We start from the raw sequence: 19,429 nt of genomic DNA, 5'->3' as shown, positions 1-19,429 counted from the left end.
GGCCCTAGCGCGCTGGCTGTGGGTGTGGGGCAGGGCCCTAGCGCGCTGGCTGTGGGTGTGGGGCAGGGCCCTAGCGCGCTGGCTGTGGGTGCAGGACGAGGGCCCTAGTGCGCTGGCTGTGGGTGTGGGGCCAGGGCCCTAGCGTGCTGGCTGTGGGTGTGGGGCGAGGACCCTAGCGCGCTGGCTGTGGGTGTGGGGCAGGGCCCTAGCGCGCTGGCTGTGGGTGTGGGGCGAGGGCCCTAGCGCGCTGGCTGTGGGTGTGGGGCCAGGGCCCTAGCGCGCTGGCTGTGGGTGCGGGGCGAGGGCCCTAGCGCGCTGGCTGTGGGTGTGGGGCAAGGGCCCTAGCGCGCTGGCTGTGGGTGTGGGGCAGGGCCCTAGCGCGCTGGCTGTGGGTGTGGGGCAAGGGCCCTAGCGCGCTGGCTGTGGGTATGGGGTGAGGGCCCTAGCGCGCTGGCTGTGGGTGTGGGGCGAGGGCCCTAGCGTGCTGGCTGTGGGTGTGGGGCGAGGGCCCTAGCGCGCTGGCTGTGGGTGTGGGGTGAGGGCCCTAGCGCGCTGGCTGTGGGTGTGGGGCGAGGGCCCTAGCGCGCTGGCTGTGGGTGTGGGGCGAGGGCCCTAGCGCGCTGCCTGTGGGTGTGTGGCGAGGGCCCTAGCGTGCTGGCTGTGGGTGTGGGGCAGGGCCCTAGCGCGCTGGCTGTGGGTGCAGGACGAGGGCCCTAGCGCGCTGGCTGTGGGTGTGGGGCGAGGGCCCTAGCGTGCTGGCTGTGGGTGTGGGGCAAGGGCCCTAGCGTGCTGGCTGTGGGTGTGGGGCGAGGGCCCTAGCGCGCTGGCTGTGGGTGTGGGGCAGGGCCCTAGCGCGCTGGCTGTGGGTGTGGGGCTGGGCCCTAGTGCGCTGGCTGTGGGTGTGGGGTTGGGGGAGCCCTAGCGCGCTGGCTGTGGGTGTGGGGTTGGGGGAACCCTAGTGCGCTGGCTCTGGGTGTGGGGCGAGGGCCCTAGCGCGTTAGCTGTGGGTGTGGGGCGAGGGCCCTAGTGCGCTGGCTGTGGGTGTGGGGGGAGGGCCCTAGCGCGCTGGCTGTGGGTGCAGGACGAGGGCCCTAGCGCGCTGGCTGTGGGTGTGGGGCGAGGGCCCTAGCGCGCTGGCTGTGGGTGTGGGGCGAGGGCCCTAGCGCGCTGGTTGTGGGTGTGGGGCGAGGGCCCTAGCGCGCTGGCTGTGGGTGTGGGGCGAGGGCCCTAGTGCGCTGGCTGTGGGTGCAGGACGAGGGCCCTAGCGCGCTGGCTGTGGGTGTGGGGCGAGGGCCCTAGCGCGCTGGCTGTGGGTGTGGGGCGAGGGCCCTAGCGCGCTGGCTGTGGGTGTCGGGCAGGGCCCTAGCGCGCTGGCTGTGGGTGTGGGGCGAGGGCCCTAGCGTGCTGGCTGTGGGTGTGGGGCAGGGCCCTAGCGCGCTGGCTGTGGGTGTGGGGCAGGGCCCTAGCGCGCTGGCTGTGCGTGTGGGGCAGGGCCCTAGCGCACTGGCTGTGGGTGTGGGGCGAGGGCCCTAGCGCGCTGGCTGTGGGTGTGGGGCAGGGCCCTAGCGCGCTGGCTGTGGGTGTGAGGCAGGGCCCTAGCGCGCTGGCTGTGGGTGCAGGACGAGGGCCCTAGTGCGCTGGCTGTGGGTGTGGGGCCAGGGCCCTAGCGTGCTGGCTGTGGGTGCGGGGCGAGGACCCTAGCGCGCTGGCTGTGGGTGTGGGGCAGGGCCCTAGCGCGCTGGCTGTGGGTGTGGGGCGAGGGCCCTAGCGCGCTGGCTGTGGGTGTGGGGCCAGGGCCCTAGCGCGCTGGCTGTGGGTGCGGGGCGAGGGCCCTAGCGCGCTGGCTGTGGGTGCGGGGCGAGGGCCCTAGCGCGCTGGCTGTGGGTGTGGGGCAAGGGCCCTAGCGCGCTGGCTGTGGGTGTGGGGCAGGGCCCTAGCGCGCTGGCTGTGGGTGTGGGGCAAGGGCCCTAGCGCGCTGGCTGTGGGTGTGGGGGGAGGGCCCTAGCGCGCTGGCTGTGGGTGTGGGGCGAGGGCCCTAGCGCGCTGCCTGTGGGTGTGTGGCGAGGGCCCTAGCGCGCTGGCTGTGGGTGTGGGGCGAGGGCCCTAGCGCGCTGCCTGTGGGTGTGTGGCGAGGGCCCTAGCGCGCTTGCTGTGGGTGTGGGGCAGGGCCCTAGCGCGCTGGCTGTGGGTGCAGGACGAGGGCCCTAGCGCGCTGGCTGTGGGTGTGGGGCGAGGGCCCTAGCGCGCTGGCTGTGGGTGTGGGGCAGGGCCCTAGCGCGCTGGCTATGGGTGTGGGGCAGGGCCCTAGCGCGCTGGCTGTGGGTGTGGGGCGAGGGCCCTAGCGCGCTGGCTGTGGGTGTGGGGCAGGGCCCTAGCGCGCTGGCTGTGGGTGTGGGGCAGGGCCCTAGCGCGCTGGCTGTGGGTGTGGGGCGAGGGTCCTAGCGCGCTGGCTGTGGGTGTGGGGCAGGGCCCTAGTGCGCTGGCTGTGGGTGTGGGGCAGGGCCCTAGCGCGCTGGCTGTGGGTGTGGGGCAGGGCCCTAGCGCGCTGGCTGTGGGTGTGGGGCAGGGCCCTAGCGCGCTGGCTGTGGGTGCAGGGCGAGGGCCCTAGCGCGCTGGCTGTGGGTGTGGGGCAGGGCCCTAGCGCGCTGGCTGTGGGTGTGGGGCAGGGCCCTAGCGCGCTGGCTGTGGGTGTGGGGCGAGGGCCCTAGCGCGCTGGCTGTGGGTGTGGGGCAGGGCCCTAGCGCGCTGGCTGCAGGCAAAGGTGGGCTTGACACAGAACTTCCCCACAGATCAGACGGGCAGAGACCCACAGCCCCCTGCTCTTCACGCCCAGCCCTGCCCCCCAGGGTGCCCTGGGCTCCCCACCTAGGCCCAGTCGTGCTGACGTCCCTCAGTCACACCCTGCAGCTGCCGTGCGCCCAGTGCTTGGCCCCCAGCGTCCCGGTCCCGCAGCACTGCCGGGCGCCCCTCTGTCCCCACGGGCCGGGGGAGTGGGGCAGGGCGAGCGCAGGGGCTGGTGGCCCCCAGGCCAGGGCCACTCATGGCGTGTGCGTCTCCCCGCAGGACGTGGCCACCATGCAGTTCTGTGCCAACAAGCTGGACAAGAAGGATTTCTTCGGGAAGTCCGACCCCTTCCTGGTGTTCTACCGGAGCAACGAGGACGGGACGTACGTGCAGCCCCGCTAGCTGGGCCTGCGGGGGGGGGAGGGGGGGGCCCTCTCCTGGCTTCCTGGGCCTGCGGGGGGGAGGGGGGGGCCCTCTCCTGGCTAGCTGGGCCTGCGGGGGGACGGGCTGGGGGGCCCTCTCCTGGCTAGCTGGGCCTGCGGGGGAGGGGAAGGGGGGGCCCTCTCCTGGCTAGCTGGGCCTGCGGGGGAGGGGAAGGGGGGCCCCTCTCCTGGCTAGCTGGGCCTGCAGGGGAAGGGAAGGGGGGCCCCTCTCCTGGCTAGCTGGTCCTGCGGGGGAGGGGAAAGGGGGCCCCTCTCCTGGCTAGCTGGTCCTGCGGGGGAGGGGAAAGGGGGCCCCTCTCCTGGCTAGCTGGTCCTGCGGGGGAGGGGAAAGGGGCCCCTCTCCTGGCTAGCTGGTCCTGCGGGGGAGGGGAAAGGGGCCCCTCTCCTGGCTAGCTGGGCCTGCGGGGGAGGGGAATGGGGGCCCCTCTCCTGGCTAGCTGGTCCTGCGGGGGAGGGGAAAGGGGCCCCTCTCCTGGCTAGCTGGGCCTGCGGGGGAGGGGAAAGGGGCCCCTCTCCTGGCTAGCTGGGCCTGCGGGGGAGGGGAATGGGGGCCCCTCTCCTGGCTAGCTGGGCCTGCGGGGGAGGGGAATGGGGGCCCCTCTCCTGGCTAGCTGGTCCTGCGGGGGAGGGGAAAGGGGGCCCCTCTCCTGGCTAGCTGGGCCTGCGGGGGAGGGGAAAGGGGCCCCTCTCCTGGCTAGCTGGTCCTGCGGGGGAGGGGAAAGGGGCCCCTCTCCTGGCTAGCTGGGCCTGCGGGGGAGGGGAATGGGGGCCCCTCTCCTGGCTAGCTGGTCCTGCGGGGGAGGGGAAAGGGGCCCCTCTCCTGGCTAGCTGGGCCTGCGGGGGAGGGGAAAGGGGCCCCTCTCCTGGCTAGCTGGGCCTGCGGGGGAGGGGAATGGGGGCCCCTCTCCTGGCTAGCTGGGCCTGCGGGGGAGGGGAATGGGGGCCCCTCTCCTGGCTAGCTGGTCCTGCGGGGGAGGGGAAAGGGGCCCCTCTCCTGGCTAGCTGGGCCTGCGGGGGAGGGGAAAGGGGCCCCTCTCCTGGCTAGCTGGGCCTGCGGGGGAGGGGAATGGGGGCCCCTCTCCTGGCTAGCTGGGCCTGCGGGGGAGGGGAATGGGGGGCCCCTCTCCTGGCTAGCTGGGCCTGCAGGGGAGGGGAAGGGGGGGCCCTCTCCTGGCTAGCTGGGCCTGCAGGGGAAGGGAAGGGGGGCCCCTCTCCTGGCCAGCTGGGCCTGCGGGGGAGGGGAAAGGGGCCCCTCTCCTGGCTAGCTGGGCCTGCGGGGGAGGGGAATGGGGGCCCCTCTCCTGGCTAGCTGGGCCTGCGGGGGAGGGGAAAGGGGCCCCTCTCCTGGCTAGCTGGGCTTGCCACCCCGCTGAGGGCAGCCCTGGCGGAACCAGGCCCGGGGAGGGGGTTGCTGCGGTTGCTACCGTGGTCGCTGCTCAGTGGGAAGGCCTGGGCCCTTCAGGCCTGACCTAGCAGCCGGGAGCCGCCCCATTGGGCCTCACTGTGCCGTGAGGAGTCAGGGACAGGCAGCCTTGCTCTGGCTGGGCCAAAGGCTAATGGCAGAACCCCCCTGGATTTCTTGCTGCACCTCAAGAATCTCCAGCAGGGCCCCTCAAGGTCGGCCACCCCCTGCTATCGTGCCTGGGTCCAGGAGTGCTCAGGGGTGTGAGCGCCCCGTGGAAACACCCGCTCGGTTACCAGCCCAGAGAAACCTGTGGGATGCGACATGCATCCGCCCTGTCCCACCTGCCATTGCCACCCACGTGACAGCTGATCTGCTCCGGGCACAGGATCCCTAGGCAGTGCTGGGGGGAGCTCACCTGCCCTTGGCCGCACACTGCAAGGCGTCGTGAGAAATGAGTTCTCCCTTCTTCAGTCCCTGGCTTGAACCCGGCAGCTGAGAGCAGAACGCGGCTGCAATTCCCGCGGGGATGGGAACGCTTAATGAGCCGTGTGCCAAGCAGAACGGAGACATTCATCCCATTGATCTCTGTAAATCAAAGCCAAACAGGGCCAGGGAGCGCTGCCGTTCACTCGGAGCACACGCCGCAGGCGCACGACTACCCCGACTGCCGCCCTTCAGCGTGCTGATCGGCGTATTGCATGGGGCCTCAGAGCTACGTCCCATTTAGCCTGGGCCTGTGGATGTCTGGGCGGCTCACCTCCGGGGTGGCTGCTGCCTGGCACAGAGGGACCTGCCCTCCCTGAGAGCTCCCCAGAGGGTAGGGCCAGAGCGTGAGGTTGCGGAGTCTGAGCAGTGCCTAGAGGCTACAGTGAGGGGCACCCGGCACCCACAGCTTCCAGTGATTTGGTACAAGTCAAGAGTGCTCTGCACCTCTCTGGATCAGCCCCGAGAGGCTGGCTGGCCCCTGTAGGCTGGTCTCCTTTCTCAGCCCTAGATGCTGTCTGTGTGTTTGGGCTGAAGCCCAGGGATGCAGGAGCAAGATGAGTCTGGCCCTGCTGTGGCCTGTGCAGCGAGGATGCGGGGACGCTCATCTGGGCTGCGGATGCACTGCAGAGCCCGCTCGAGCCGTGAGGAGCCTCCCTGGCCTTTGGCTCAGGCCCTGGACAAGGCCACAGGCTCTGCGGGAATTGGCCTGCCACCATCACTTTGGTGGTAGTGTTTGCAAGGCTCCCAGGCTAAGGAGCTGGGTTGAACGGCCCCCCATGGTCAGAGAGATCCCCAGGAAAGTGCCCGGTTCTCAGGGTCAGCTCATGGCTTGATTGGATAACCACCCACCCTCCCTGTCCCGCAGCTTCACCATCTGCCATAAAACAGAAGTGGTGAAGAACACACTCAACCCCGTGTGGCAGGCCTTCTCCATCCCCGTGCGAGCCCTCTGCAATGGAGACTATGACAGGTAGGAGCCCTTGTCCCCCCGGCCCCACCCTGCTGGCTTTGGCCTGGGGGGTGATGGGACTGTGCACGTCCTGGATCATCAAAGGGGGCCTCTGGCCCCAGGGTGTGTCCGCAGCTTCCCCCTCCACAGTGACTGCCAGGCCAGAGGGGTAGTGTCAGTGCTGCTCTGTCCCCTCTTCCATAGTCTTGCCGACAGCTGCAGTAGCTGCAGGGCTTCAGACAAGCCCAGATCCCCTTCAGCATGTTCACAGATAGGTCACCTGTTTGCATGAGGAGCCACAACCCACCTGGACTAGAGGCTGCCTTGAATTGTAGCTGTTAGAGATAAAAAACACACACAAGGGGCTTTTAGTCTGTCTCCATGCCGCCATCCAGCCCGCGTGGATTGTTCCTGTCAGATGTAGTGTCCCGTGCAGGCTTGTTGGAAGTCACTGGGGCTCTCTCTACCTATCCTAGCTAATAGCTGCTAATGGACCTATCCTCCATGAACAGATCGAGCTCTTTTTTGGAGCATGCTAAAGTCCTGGTCTTCACAGCATCCTCCGGCAAGGAGTTCCATAGGTTAATGTGCATTGTATGAAGACACATTTCTTGTTGTTTGTTTGAAACCTGCTGCTTATTAATTTCACTGGCTGACCCCTAGTGCTTGTGTTAGGAGAAGGAGAACATAAGAACATAAGAACGGCCGTACTGGGTCAGACCAAAGGTCCATCTAGCCCAGTAGCCTGTCTACCGACAGTGGCCAGCACCAGGTGCCCCAGAGAGGGTGGACCGAAGACAATGATCAAGCGATTTGTCTCCTACCATCCCTCTCCAGCCTCTGACAAACAGAGGCCAAGGACACCATTTTATCCCCTGGCTAATAGCCTTTTATGGACCTAACCTCCATGAATTTATCCAGCTTCTCTTTAAACTCTATTATAGTCCTAGCCTTCACAGCCTCCTCTGGCAAGGAGTTCCACAGGTTAAAAAAAGCATTTCCTTAGTCACTGTCTCCACATCAGTCGCGATGTCATAGCCCTCGTAGTTGCCTCTTTTCCAAGCTGAAAAGACCCAGTCTCATTAATGTCTCCTCATATTATTAATCTTTCCTTGCCTCCGGAAGAGACGCCTCCATAGTCTGACAGAGCAAAGTGCTACACTCTGCATAAGGGGCACTGGGAAGAGAAGACTTTCCTGCCCACGCTAGCGCCAGTACATGAGATCTTGGAGCTCTAAAGGGATATTTCACCGTGTCAGCATAGCAAGGCACTTCAAAGGGGCTCTCCCTGTCTGAAATCCTCCCGCACCGCATGCTCCGCTCTAGATTGGTCTGCCCCTGGCTGATCTCAGCAGTGCTGGAGTGAGGGACGGGGCCGTCATCCCCAGAGACAGCTGCCTCCTCGCAGCAGCAGTGTGCTCAGTGATTGATTGATGAGGCAGTGGGCGGCAGGGACGCAAGTGGACAGGCCCCGGAGGTGGCTTCTTTGCTTTCCTCAGAAACGCTGCTAGTGCCTCTATTTCGGTCAGTCGCCATTCCAGGGAGCAGAGAGCCTGGCTGGGTGACAGGTGACAGACAAGAGCACTGATCAGGCTAATGAGGGCACCTTCATGCTGACACTCTGCACACAAAGATGCCAATTAGGGAGAGAATGAAGTCTAATAGGTACCATTAATCAAGGCAACATACTCTGCACTCAGCCTGGGGTATTCAGGAAGCATAATGCTGCATGCACTGCATGGCTCTCTGTTGGGGCAGGAGTTAAAGCCAGTGTTAATTACAGTCTTCCCTGTGCAAACACTAATCGTTACCTCTGATTAAATGCTCTGCCCCATCGCCCCTGTACATTTCCAGGACTGGCCTAAGGCAGCTGTTTCTGCAAAGTGTGAGCTGTCTGGTGCAAGAGCTGTGTAATGGAAGTTGGTGTCACACCCTGAAGGAGGGTGGCCGATTGCCTTCTCTGCCACCGACTCACTGGGCAACTCTGGCCAAGTCACTTAAGCCCTTTGCACCTTAGGTCCCCTATTAGCGTGGAATATTGTTTGCATTGTCTAGGTAGATTGTAAATGCCACAGAGGAAATCCATCTATCGCCATCTGTGTGTGCAGCCCCCAGTGCAATGGAGCTCTGCTCTCAGCTGCTCAAATAAGAAAATGATAAATTGAGCAGATATTAAATGGCAAAAATTCCTCTTCTCCTGAGTGCAAACAAGGCTGGTTTTAGTCACTGGCACCCTTGGTCTGCCCCAGTGTAAATCGCTGGAGGGTTCACTAACCTCTGGGAAAGGTCTGCTGTGTCCATAGCTCCCCTCCCTCTTCCATTCCCCCGGCAGCAGGGATCGCCAGCACCTTGCACTGCTCCCCTGCAGGGAGTGATCACCTGCCAGGATTTCTCTCTCTGCGGGATGTGGGAGGTTTTACCATGGAACCACATTTAATAACAAAATATAGCTTCTATGATGAGGTAACAGGCTCGGTGGACATGGGGAAGTCAGTAGATGTGACATACCTTGACTTTAGCAAGGCTTTTGATACGGTCTTCCACAGTATTCTTGCCAGCAAGTTAAGGGATTGTGGATTGGATAAATGGATGGTAAGATGGATAGAAAGATGGCTAGAAGGTCGGGCCCAGCAGGTAGTGATCAACGGCTCAATGTCAGGATGGCAGTTGGTTTCTAGCGGAGTGCCCCAAGGTTTGGTTCTAAGACCGGTTTTGTTCAATATCTTTATTAATGACCTGGATGAGGGGATGGATTGCACCCTCAGCAAGTTTACAGATGACACTAAGCTAAGGGGAGAGGTAGATATGCTTGAGGGCAGAGATAGGGTCCAGAGTGACTTAGACAAATTGGAGGATTGGGCCACAAGAAATCTGATGAGGTTCAACAAGGACAAGTGCAGAGTCCTGCCCTTGGGATGGAAGAATCCCAAGTATTGTTACAGGCTGGGAACCAACCAGCTAAGTAGTAGTTCTGAAGAAAAGTACCTGGGGGTTACAGTGGATGAGAAGCTGGGTATGAGTCAACAGTGAGTCCTTGTAGCCAAGAAGGCTAATGGAATATTAGATTGCATTAAGAGGAGCATTGCCAGCAGATCCAGAGATGTCATTATTCCCCTTTATTTGGCTCTGGTGAGGCCACATCTGGAGTATTGTGTCCAGTTCTGGGTCCTCCCACTACAAAAAGGATGTGGACGCATTGGAGAGGGTCCAGCGGAGGGCGACCAAAATGATGAGGGGGCTGGAGCATATGACCTGTGACTAGAGGCTGAGGGATTTGGATCTGTTTAGTCTGCAGAAGCGAAGAGTGAGGGGGGATTTGAGAGCAGCCTTCAACTTCCTGAAGGGAGGTTCCAAAGAGGCTGGAGAGAGGCTGTTCTCAGTGGTGACAGATGGCAGAACAAGGAGCAATGGTCTCAAGTTGTGGTGGGAGAGGTTGGATATTAGGTTGGATATTAGGAAAAACTATTTCACTAGGAGGGTGGTGAAGCACTGGAATGGGTTCCCTATGGAAGTAGTGGAATCTCCATCCCTGGAGGTGTTTAAGTCTCGGCTTGACAAAGCCCTGGCCGGGTTGATTTAGTTGGAATTGGTCCTGCCTAGAGCAGGGGGCTGGACTTGATGACCTTCTGAGGTCTCTTCCAGCTCTACGATTCTATGATTAGTGAGAGCAGCAAAAAAAGAGTCAGGGATGGGACTCACAGGACACATTCTTCTGTGGCACAGCCTCTCTGTTTCCATTTGTTTGCACACCTCAGAGCGCTTTTGAAACATGAATGAAGTCTCATTTCCTCCTTTCCACAGCACATTTTGTTGCGTTCGTTGTAAAGGATGGGTAAACTGAGCCACAGTGAACCTCAGACCTATTTTTCAAAAGCATCCACTTCTCCTTAGCATAGGTGCAGCATGCGTCTGGTAGCATGTGACCAGGATTCATCACTGAATTTGATCAGCTGGTTGGATCATCAGCTTTCCCAGCCTGGGCCAGAAACTGAGGGAAAGAAACATCTGCAACTCTGGGTGTCTGGGTGAGACACCTGGAATCTGATTTTCAGAGGCCTGCAGCTATCCCTTGACTGCTGTAGGAGGTGATGTGTCGCACACGCACGTCCCTTCCGTGTCGCACGTCCCTTCCGTGTCGCACGTCCCTTCCGTGTCGCACATCCCTTCCATGTCACAGGTCCCCTCCGTGTCGCACATCCCTTCTGTGTTGCACGTCCCCTCCGTGTCACACGTCCCTTCTGTATCGAACATCCCTTCTGTCGCACGTCCCCTCCGTGTCGCACATCCTTTCTGTGTCGCACATCCCCTCTGTGTCGCACGTCCCCTCCATGTCATATGTCCCTTCTGTGTTTTACTTCCCCTCCGTGTCACACATCCCTTCCGTGTTACACATCCACTCCATGTCTCATGTCCCCTCTATGTTGCACATCCCGTGTCGCATGTCTCTTCCATGTCACACATCCCCCTCTGTGTCACACGTCCCTTCTGTGTCACACGTCCCTTCTGTGTTGCATGTCCACTCCGTGTCACACTTCCCCTCTGTGTTGGATGCTCCCTCCCTTTCACACGTCCCCTCCATGTCGCACATCCCCTCCGTGCTGCATGCCCCCTCCGTGTTGTATGTCCCCTCCGTGTTGTATGTCCCCTCTGTGTTGTATGTCCCCTCTGTGTTGTATGTCCCCTCCGTGCCACACGTCCCCTCCATGTCGCACATCCCCTCCGTGCTGCATGCCCCCTCCGTGCTGCATGCCCCCTCTGTGTTGTATGTCCCCTCCATATCATGTGTCCCCTCCGTGCCACACATCCCCTCCATGCTTCACATCCTCTCTGTCACAAATCCCCTTCACACTGGTGCACATAAGAAAATTCATCTGCCCCGGGGTAGGAAAAATGAGAGAGGACATTACCCAGAGTCCCTTTTTCCCTTTCTGCCACCCCCACTGTGACCCCAAGGCAAAAGAAGCTCTGTCTCCACACCATGACCCCAGGGCTACAGCAGGGAGTGAGAGCTCCAGTCCCAGGGCCACAGTGGGGGGTCCAGGTGCTGAGGTTTCCCGTGCATTCTGCAGCTTCTTCCAGGAGAGGGTCGGGGGCTGGTAGGCTTTCCCCTCAGTGCTGCTGCTGGGGACAGGGTCGGGGCCACTGGGGGGCTTCCCAGAAATCAGAGCAACTGAAATCCTGTTGCTGCTCCATGTAGCAGAGCCCAGAGAGCCCCAAAGTGTCCCAGCCAGAGCAGCCTGCAAACGACAAGCCAAAGGCCCTCCGAATGCCCCTGTGATCTGGGGAGACTGTCACTGGGGAGGGCACGTTTTCTGATGCCACTTGCCTGCCAGATGAGCCCACTGGCCAGTAAATCACAGCCCTGCCTGAGGCTGTTACGGGAGTGAATGGCCACCGGCATACCAATTAGAGACCAAATTCTGTGGGCAGGCCCAAGCGAAGTCATTGTGAGGGGTGAGCTTGACTTTGCAGAACATAGTGGACACATTCTCCAAGAGCAGGCAGGAGGAAGGATGTTAACTAACGACGAATTTACTAGTCGAGCAGTCGATGGAATTTCCACTGGTCGATAGGCTCTTACGCGTTCTGCCGTTGAAATGTACAAGAGCCCCGCTGGAGTTCCCTGCTGGAGCTCTTGTACATTTCAAAGGAGGAATGCGGAACTCTGTGTGCAGCCCGGGGCCGGCGGGAAGTCCCACTGACTCCGGGCTCCACGAGGGTGCTTCCCCTTTGAAATGAAACTCCTGGGGGCTCTTGTGCATTTCAAAGCAGAAGTGCCCTCATGGAGCCTGAGGTCAGTAGGGTCCTCAGAGTCACCCACTGACCCTGGGCTCTCTGCTGCGCTACCACTTTGAAATGCCGTGCTGGAGTCCAGGGTCAGCTGGCGAGTCTCCAGCTGATCCCGGGTTCTGTGGAAATGCTGCGCAGATTCCAGGGTTAGCTATGGACTCCCCAGCTGACCCCGGGCTCTGTGCGCTTTGAAATACCCCTGGAGCCCAGGATCAGCTGAGGACTCTCCAGCTGACTCCAGGTTCTGCGGAAATACCACAGAGAGCCTGGGGTCAGCTAGGGAGTCCCCTGGGCTCCATGTGGCACTGCCGCTTTGAAATGCTGCGGTGGCGTTTCAAAGGGGCAGTGCCACGCAGAGCCCAGGATCAGCAGTGCAGTGCTGCCCCTTTGAAGTACCTTCTCTTCCCTGCCCCACCCCCTTTGCTGCCTCTGTCTGATAGAAGCAGCAAGAGGGGGGAATCGACTAGTCCTTGACATCCTTATGCAGGAGAGCCACGTTCCCTCTGGCACGGCACACAGGTTCTGAACCAAACAGGAAAGAGAACCTCTTGTTGTCAGGCTCCTCCATATTTTTCACATTGTAAATCCCCCTTTCTCACACGTGGGATTCCAGGCAAGCTAGTAACCCCCTTGGGGAGCAGTTCCTTTGGGCAGGTCTGTTTGACACCCCAGCCTAGTACTCCGCAGCTGCCCTTTCCAGGCATCATGAGGCCAGTGAAAAAGCCAGGATAATTGACAAAGGGCTGGATATAAAAACCGGTGCAGGGTTCCTAGGCTTCAGTTCAGACTTTGAAACTGGCAGAAAGGCAAAACCTTCCTTGTCTAGCAAGCATCTCAAGCTAGATACCAAACAGCAGCTGGCTGGCATGTAGCTGCAGACCCATCTTCGCTGAGCCGCGACCATGGCCATATGACCATCTGCCCCAGAACAGAAGAACTTAAATTAAGCCAGGTCTGCACGAGGAGTTTAGGTTGAATTTAGCTGCATTAGGTTGATTTTCTAAATAATGAGTCCACAGTACCAAGCCTGTTCTGTTGACATTAAGGCGATTACAGTTGATTTTGGTACTTTTGCTTTTATGAGAAGAAATGCTAAACTCAATTTTGCAGGAGTATAGACCTTGCGTTAGGAAAGTCAACATGCTTGGCCGCCGGAAGGCATCCCACGGTGCCGCACTGTGAGCGCTCTGGCCAGGACTTGCAACTCTGCTGCTCTCCCAGTGAACAGGAAAAGCCTTGGGAAAATTTGAATTTCATTTCCTGTGTGGGCAGTGGTGAGCATGCCTCAAAGCAGGGAGGCACCTGGCCATGAATTCAAGTTCCCTGAGCTCCATGAGTTCCAGTACCCAGCTTCGCAGACATGTACCAGCATGGAGCATGCAGGAGATCCTGGACCTCATTGGTGTGCAGAGAGAATCTGTTCTTGCGGAGCTATGCGCCAGCAAAAGAAATGCGGACAATTGTGCCAGGATTGCCAAGGGCATAAGAACGGCCAGACTGGGTCAGATCAACGGTCCATCCAGCCCAGAGTCCGGTCTGCCGACTGTGGCCAATGTTAGAGAAAGGACACGCAAGGGGCGCCCAGCAGTGCCGTCCATGTTAAAATACAGGAGCTGAGGCAGTCCTACCAAAAGGCAAAGGATGGTCTGAAACATGCTGCTTCTACATCCAGCTGCATGTGAACCTGGAGGGGACCCAACCACCATCCCAAGCCAGACTGTGGATTCCTCCCAAGATGCTCTGGCACAGCCAGGGGGAAGCAGAGGAGGGGGAGAATACTCAGCAGGCAACCAGGAACTAATTTTGCCAAGAGCCAAGAACCCCTCTTCCCAGGACATCTCACTACAGTTGGGCATTGGTCCTGGGGAGGGCACTTCGGGTGAGTTCACACTTTTTATCTTGGTACAAGTGGGTTAAGGAAAATGGGTGTGAGCTGGTGAGCTGTGGTGGTCTCTGTGCCCACACACGTGGGGCCTGGAACTGCTTGTTAACGTATCTGGAGATGAAACGGGAACCCTCCCTGCACATCTCCATGAAGGCCTCATGGAGGAACTCACAAGGTCTCTGGGGAGTCCGTCTGGCATGGTAGCCGCCTTCCCACCCCACCCCAGCAGTAAGTGGTCTGCTGTCATTGTGGCACAAAGCGTTGCAGCGTAAGGCCCAGGTTTCTGGCTGCATCAGCTCCCCATCACTGTGTGATTCAGAGATTGATATCTCGCATGGCAGCCTGGATGAAGGAGGGGAAACTATTAGCTGCTGCCTCTGCTTCTTACCTCCACTTGCCCATCCCCAGTGAGACATGGCTTCCCCGCTGTCTCCCCACCCCCTTCCCTCATTCCCTTGTGCCCACAGGCTCCTGCAGGATGGGAAAGTAGCACTTGTGCCAGACACAGAGGGCAACCACAGGAGCCACCAGCCTGCCCAGCCGACACAACCAGACCCTGGATCCCCCCCACCTGCATGTCCCTTACCATGCCTGCCAACACACAGAGTCCAGCTGTCCCCCTAAGAACTCTGCTGTCTACCTACTGCATAGTCGCCACTTCAAAGCCTGAGTGTGGCCTTGCACAGAACACATCTCCATGGTCTGGAGAGAGGCCTTCACTGGACGTTAGCAGATCGGATTTTATGCTCTGCAGTGTATCTCCAGACAAGTCTGCCCTTCACTTTTTGTTACAGTAGGAAGAGCAGGGAGCTTGCTGCGCACTCCCCTTGCTCCTCCAGCTGTCTGTTGGGCGCCAATCCACAGACCAAACTGGACAAGGAACTAAATGTTCAAGGAGCAGATGCAATCCACCCACATGGATGGGGAGTGACTAGGGGAGTGGAAGAACACGGCCCTGGAGGAGATGTGCATTGACAGCGCACAGGGCCTGGACGATGATAAGCTAGGAGAAACGGCTATTGTCCATGGTGGATGCAAGGGATCGCATAGCAGCCAGGGATATGTGTTTGTCTGTCACCCCCCCGCAGCTGGGGAACCCCAGCGTGGCAAAGCTCTGCACCATGTCCTCTGTGTTTCCAGAACCACCGCCCTCTGCAGCAGGAAGGAGTCGGTGGCCTTGGCCGCTTGGATCACGACAGCCCCAGCAGTGGATTTCCTCACTCTCAGTTGATTGCCAGTTGATTCAGTAGCTGTCTGGCTATTGTGTACTACTGGGTTTGGATTGTCAAGGGGTCAATGCGAGAAGATGTCACCGTAACCTCTGGAGTTATGATTTTTCTATGCCTGACCCATGCCATATTACTGGGATCAAGAAATAGAGATCAGTCTTTTCCTGACACACACACATTCAGCATAGGGCTGTCACCCGGCCATGCTCACCCACACAGGCTGAAGAGGGGGGACCTTCCTGTGGAAGAGGTGGGGCAGGAGTGGGGCTTTGGGGGAAGAGGTGGGATAGGGGCAGGGAGATTACACTGGCTTCTTTTGCAAAGCACTTGCCGGCTGTTGGAGAAGGAGGGATCGTTATCCCTTATCTCTGCAGCCAGAGAGCCATGCCAGCCTGGCATGTATCACTGCTCCCCTTGGCAGCCTTGCAGGCCTGATTGCAAATGAGACGCTTCACAAAACAGGAGGCTCTGGCCCATTGAGGCCTACAGTGCTGGGCAGATCGGCACCTGCTGAGGATCTGGCCCATTGGCTCCAGTGACACTGTGGCTGATTTATACCAGTTGGGATCTGGCCAGTGGCTTCCAAGGAGCTATGGCTGATTTAGAGCAGTGAAGGATCTGGCCCATTGATTCCAGTGGAGTGATGCTAATTTATGGCAGCTGGGGCTCGGTGCCTAATACGTTACTGCTACAGTACCCTAGTGTTCAGTCCCGGGTGCACAGCAGTGGTGGATGCTCCTCGGCAGACCAGTCTCCACTGCACAAAGCTGTGCTGAGAAAAAGCTTCTCCAGCCAGCGTTTAGGGGCTACCCCGTTCACCCTGCCAATGTGCATCCTGTTCCTCTTGCAGGAATGCAGGGTTTGCCATGCGGGGTGGGACCCAGGGACCACCCAGTCCCACTCCCTGGCTGCTCAGACAAAGGCAAAAGGTCCCCTTTACAGAGGTGCATGGAGCCATGTGCTCACGGGGCAGGCTTGTGCTCACTCCTGGTACTTAGAGGGTAGCTCAAGCTGTGACTAGCAGGGTGCAAAACCCTTCAAACCAGTTGATTATTTTGTCCATAAGTGTATGGGACCGGATCTAAGGCATCTGAGGGTGCGGAGAGAGCAGGCTGATGTGACTGCAGAGCCATTGGCCAGTATCTTTGTGGTGGTCAGCAGGAAATCCCAGAAAGGCAAATGTGGCACCTATCTTTAAAACCCGGAGGAAGAAGAATCTGGAGAACTAAAGACCAATCAGCCCCTCCTCAGTCCCTGGAAACATCACGGAGCAGGGCCTGAAGGAATCCATTTTGAAAAACTTGGAGTGTGATCAGGAACAGTCAACACGGATTCACCAAGAGCCAGGCATGTGTGACCAGCCTGATTGCCTTCTAGGGTGACACAACTGACTCCGTGGATATGGAAAAAGTGTGGACATGATAGACCTTGAGGCTACATCTACACTGGCATGATTTTCCGGAAATGCTTAAAACGGAACAGTTTTCCATTATAAGTATTTCCGGAAAAAGCGCGTCTACATTGGCAGGATGCTTTTCCGGAAAAGCGTCCGTGCCAATGTAGATGCGCTTTTCCGCAAAAAAGCCCCGATCGTCATTTTCGCGATCAGGGTTTTTTTTGCGGAAAACACTTCTGTGCTGTCTACACTGGCCCTTTTCTGGAATAGTTTTCCAGAAAAAGGACTTTTGCCCGAACGGGAGCAGCATAGTATTTCCGGAAAAGCGGCTGATTTCTTACAGTAGATCGTCAGTGCTTTTCCAGAAATTCAAGGGGCCAGTGTAGACAGCTGGCAAGTTATTCCGGAAAAGCGGCTGATTTTCCGGAATAAGTGGCCAGTGTAGACACAGCCTGACTACAGCAAAGCTTTTGATATGGTTTCCCATAATATTCTTGCCAACAAGTTAAGGAAGTATGGCTTGGATGAATGGACTATAAGGTGAATAGAAAACTGACTAGATAGTCGGGTTCAATGGGTAGTGATCAATGTTTCAATATCTCGTTGGCAGCTGGTACAAGCAGAATGCCCCAGGGAAGACAGGGTTAGGGTGCAGACCGACCTAAACAAATTGGAGAATTCAGCCAAAAAAATTCCGATGAGGTTCAACAAGGATAAGTGCAGGATGGAAGAATCTCAAGCATTGCTTCAGGCCGGGGGCTGACTGGCTAGGCAGAAGTTGAGCAGAAAGGGGTCTGAGGGTTACAGTGGATGAGAAGCTGGATATAAGTTAACTGTGTGCCCTTGTAGCCAAGAAGATTATTGGACTGTATTAATAGGAGCATTTCCAGCAGATTGAGGGAAATCATTATTCCCCGTGTTCAGCTCTGGTGAGACCACGTCTGGATTATTGTGTCCAGTTTTGGGCCCCCCGCTACAAAAAAGTTGTGCACACATCAGAGAGAGTCCAGCGGAGGGCAACCAAAATGATTCGGGGCTGGAGCACATGACTTACGAGGAGAGACTGAGAGATTTGGGTTTGTTTAGTTGGCAGAAGAGAAGAGTGAGGGGGGATTTGAGAGCAGCCTTCAACTACCTGAAAGATGGTTCCAAAGAGGATTAATGTTCTCAATGGCAGCAGTTGACAGAATGAGGAGCAATGGGGGAGGTCTAGATTGGCTATCGAGAAACCTGTTTCCCTGGGAGGCTGGTGGAGTGCTGGGCTGGGTTCCCTAGGGAGGGGGTGGAATCTCCATCCGTAGAGGTTTTCAAGGTCTGGCTTGACAAAGCCCTGGCTGGGATGATTTATAGTTGGGGTTGGTCCTGCTTTTCGCAGGGTTTGGACTAGCTGACCTCCTGAGGTTTCTTCCAACCCTAATCTTCTATGATCTCACCAGGCTAACTGTGTGAAAAGCAGTGCATGAATCCTCAGCTTGCACCCCAGTTTCATTACTGGGGGAGCTGTTTCTATTATTCTTCATGCTGTGCTATCACTCTGCCTCTCCTTGGAATCTGTCCCCCTCCTTCTCCCACTTGTGAAAAATATTTGCAGGCAATGGCTGTAAGAAAGTAACCGCTGTATTAAAAGCGATGACTATTAAGGATGTGATGTGCCTGGATCTGTTGCTCCGGACTGGTGGACACATGGACACAGCAGCTGACCAACGCTGCTCCCACCCACCCCCAGGGCTAAGGACCCACTGGCTGTCATGTCCTCCTCCCACACCCCAAGACACACACACAGATCCCCAGCATCTCAGCCATCCGCCAGACACACCTGTCACGCACTCTGCCAGAGTTCCAGGTGGGGCGATGCTGATTAATTAACTTAGGAGTGTGGCTGATGGCTTTAGGAGCTGAACTGTGGTGGGAAAGTGAAGACGAAGGAACCTCCCAGCTCCCTGGAGCTAAGGCTGAGGGCAGGTCTCATTCTTAACAGCCTGTGGAATGGGCTCCAGCTGGTTTAAGAGCCTCTTGAAGACAGTCTGTTAGGGAAGGCTCTGTCCAACCAATTACAGCCCACAGCACTTTAGCTCGTTAGGAAATGGCTTGTTAAGGTGTTGTGGATCTGTAGCAAGAGAACAATAGAGCAAGGAAGGTATTGCCATCAGCTGCAGTAGAGCTGTAGTTAGACATGTATGCCATGTATCCCATGCTGGGTCATACGAGATGATCATATGAGCAATGCAGCATAGAAGTGATCAATGTGTCATACGCCTGAGACTACAGAATATGATTTGTCATATAATATGATGCTGTGATAGAGACAACATGTACATGGCATAACATGCCTTATGATACTCTGATATGAAAAATCCATCATCTACATGAGAGTCATGAGCTACATGATAAGTGTGACATATGCATATGGCACGACATATACATGACAGATGGGACATAGATATGGTGTGTCATATGATGATAGATGCTCAGTGTGACACATACATGTTTCAGCATGATACATGCACCGTGCAGGAACTCCAGAGTGATGCTGGAGATTTAGACATCGTGTGTTGTTGGAGGAGGATTTTTTGCATCTTTCCTCCACACAATCCAATGCCCTATAATTAATGCATAAGTAAATAATGCCACGAAGGGGTGTATGTGTGGGAGGGACATGTGTCTCCTTGTTTTGTACCCAGCGTAGTCTTCCATCTGTCTCTTCCTCTATCGGTAGCCATCCTGCTCACTCGCCGAGTTGGGTGGGAATCGTTCACTTCCTTTGCTTTGGGACCCTGGATGTTTTTCTCCAGAGGTCACCAGGGACACATCCCTCTGCATTGCTCATGCCCTCTTCTTGTTTCTGTCCACAGAGGGAACTGCAAACAGGTGACAGGAAGGGGGTGCGCCTGGTGCGCAGCTCTGGCAAGAACTGGCAGAGCTGCAGCGAAAGCCAGCAGGGAGCTATTGAAAGAGCCATGGGGCCTGGAGTGTGATAGGACAGTACCTGTGAGAAACGGTACCAACTTTTGCCCCGACTACCAGGGAAATAGTTCAAAGCCAGGCCCAAGCCTTGTCCCTTA

The 19,429-nt window shown here is 58.0% G+C and overlaps 1 protein-coding gene across 1 annotated transcript in view; it reads left to right on the top strand.

The window, feature by feature from the left end:
- The window catches only part of CPNE5 (copine 5), a 181,423-nt gene that overhangs the window by 99,819 nt on the left and 62,175 nt on the right, over nucleotides 1-19,429 (top strand). Inside the window, exons 9-10 of the mRNA XM_075910080.2 lie at nucleotides 3,064-3,167; nucleotides 5,984-6,088. Coding sequence (XP_075766195.1) covers nucleotides 3,064-3,167; nucleotides 5,984-6,088 — 209 coding nt within the window. The remainder of the gene's footprint in view (nucleotides 1-3,063; nucleotides 3,168-5,983; nucleotides 6,089-19,429) is intronic.

The sequence above is a fragment of the Pelodiscus sinensis genome, chromosome 27, assembly GCF_052426305.1.
Source record: "Pelodiscus sinensis isolate ZL-2025 chromosome 27, ASM5242630v1, whole genome shotgun sequence".
Taxonomy (NCBI): Eukaryota; Metazoa; Chordata; order Testudines; family Trionychidae; genus Pelodiscus; species Pelodiscus sinensis.
The sequence above is the reverse complement of the archived record's forward strand: the minus strand, read 5'-3'. Positions and strand labels throughout refer to the sequence as shown.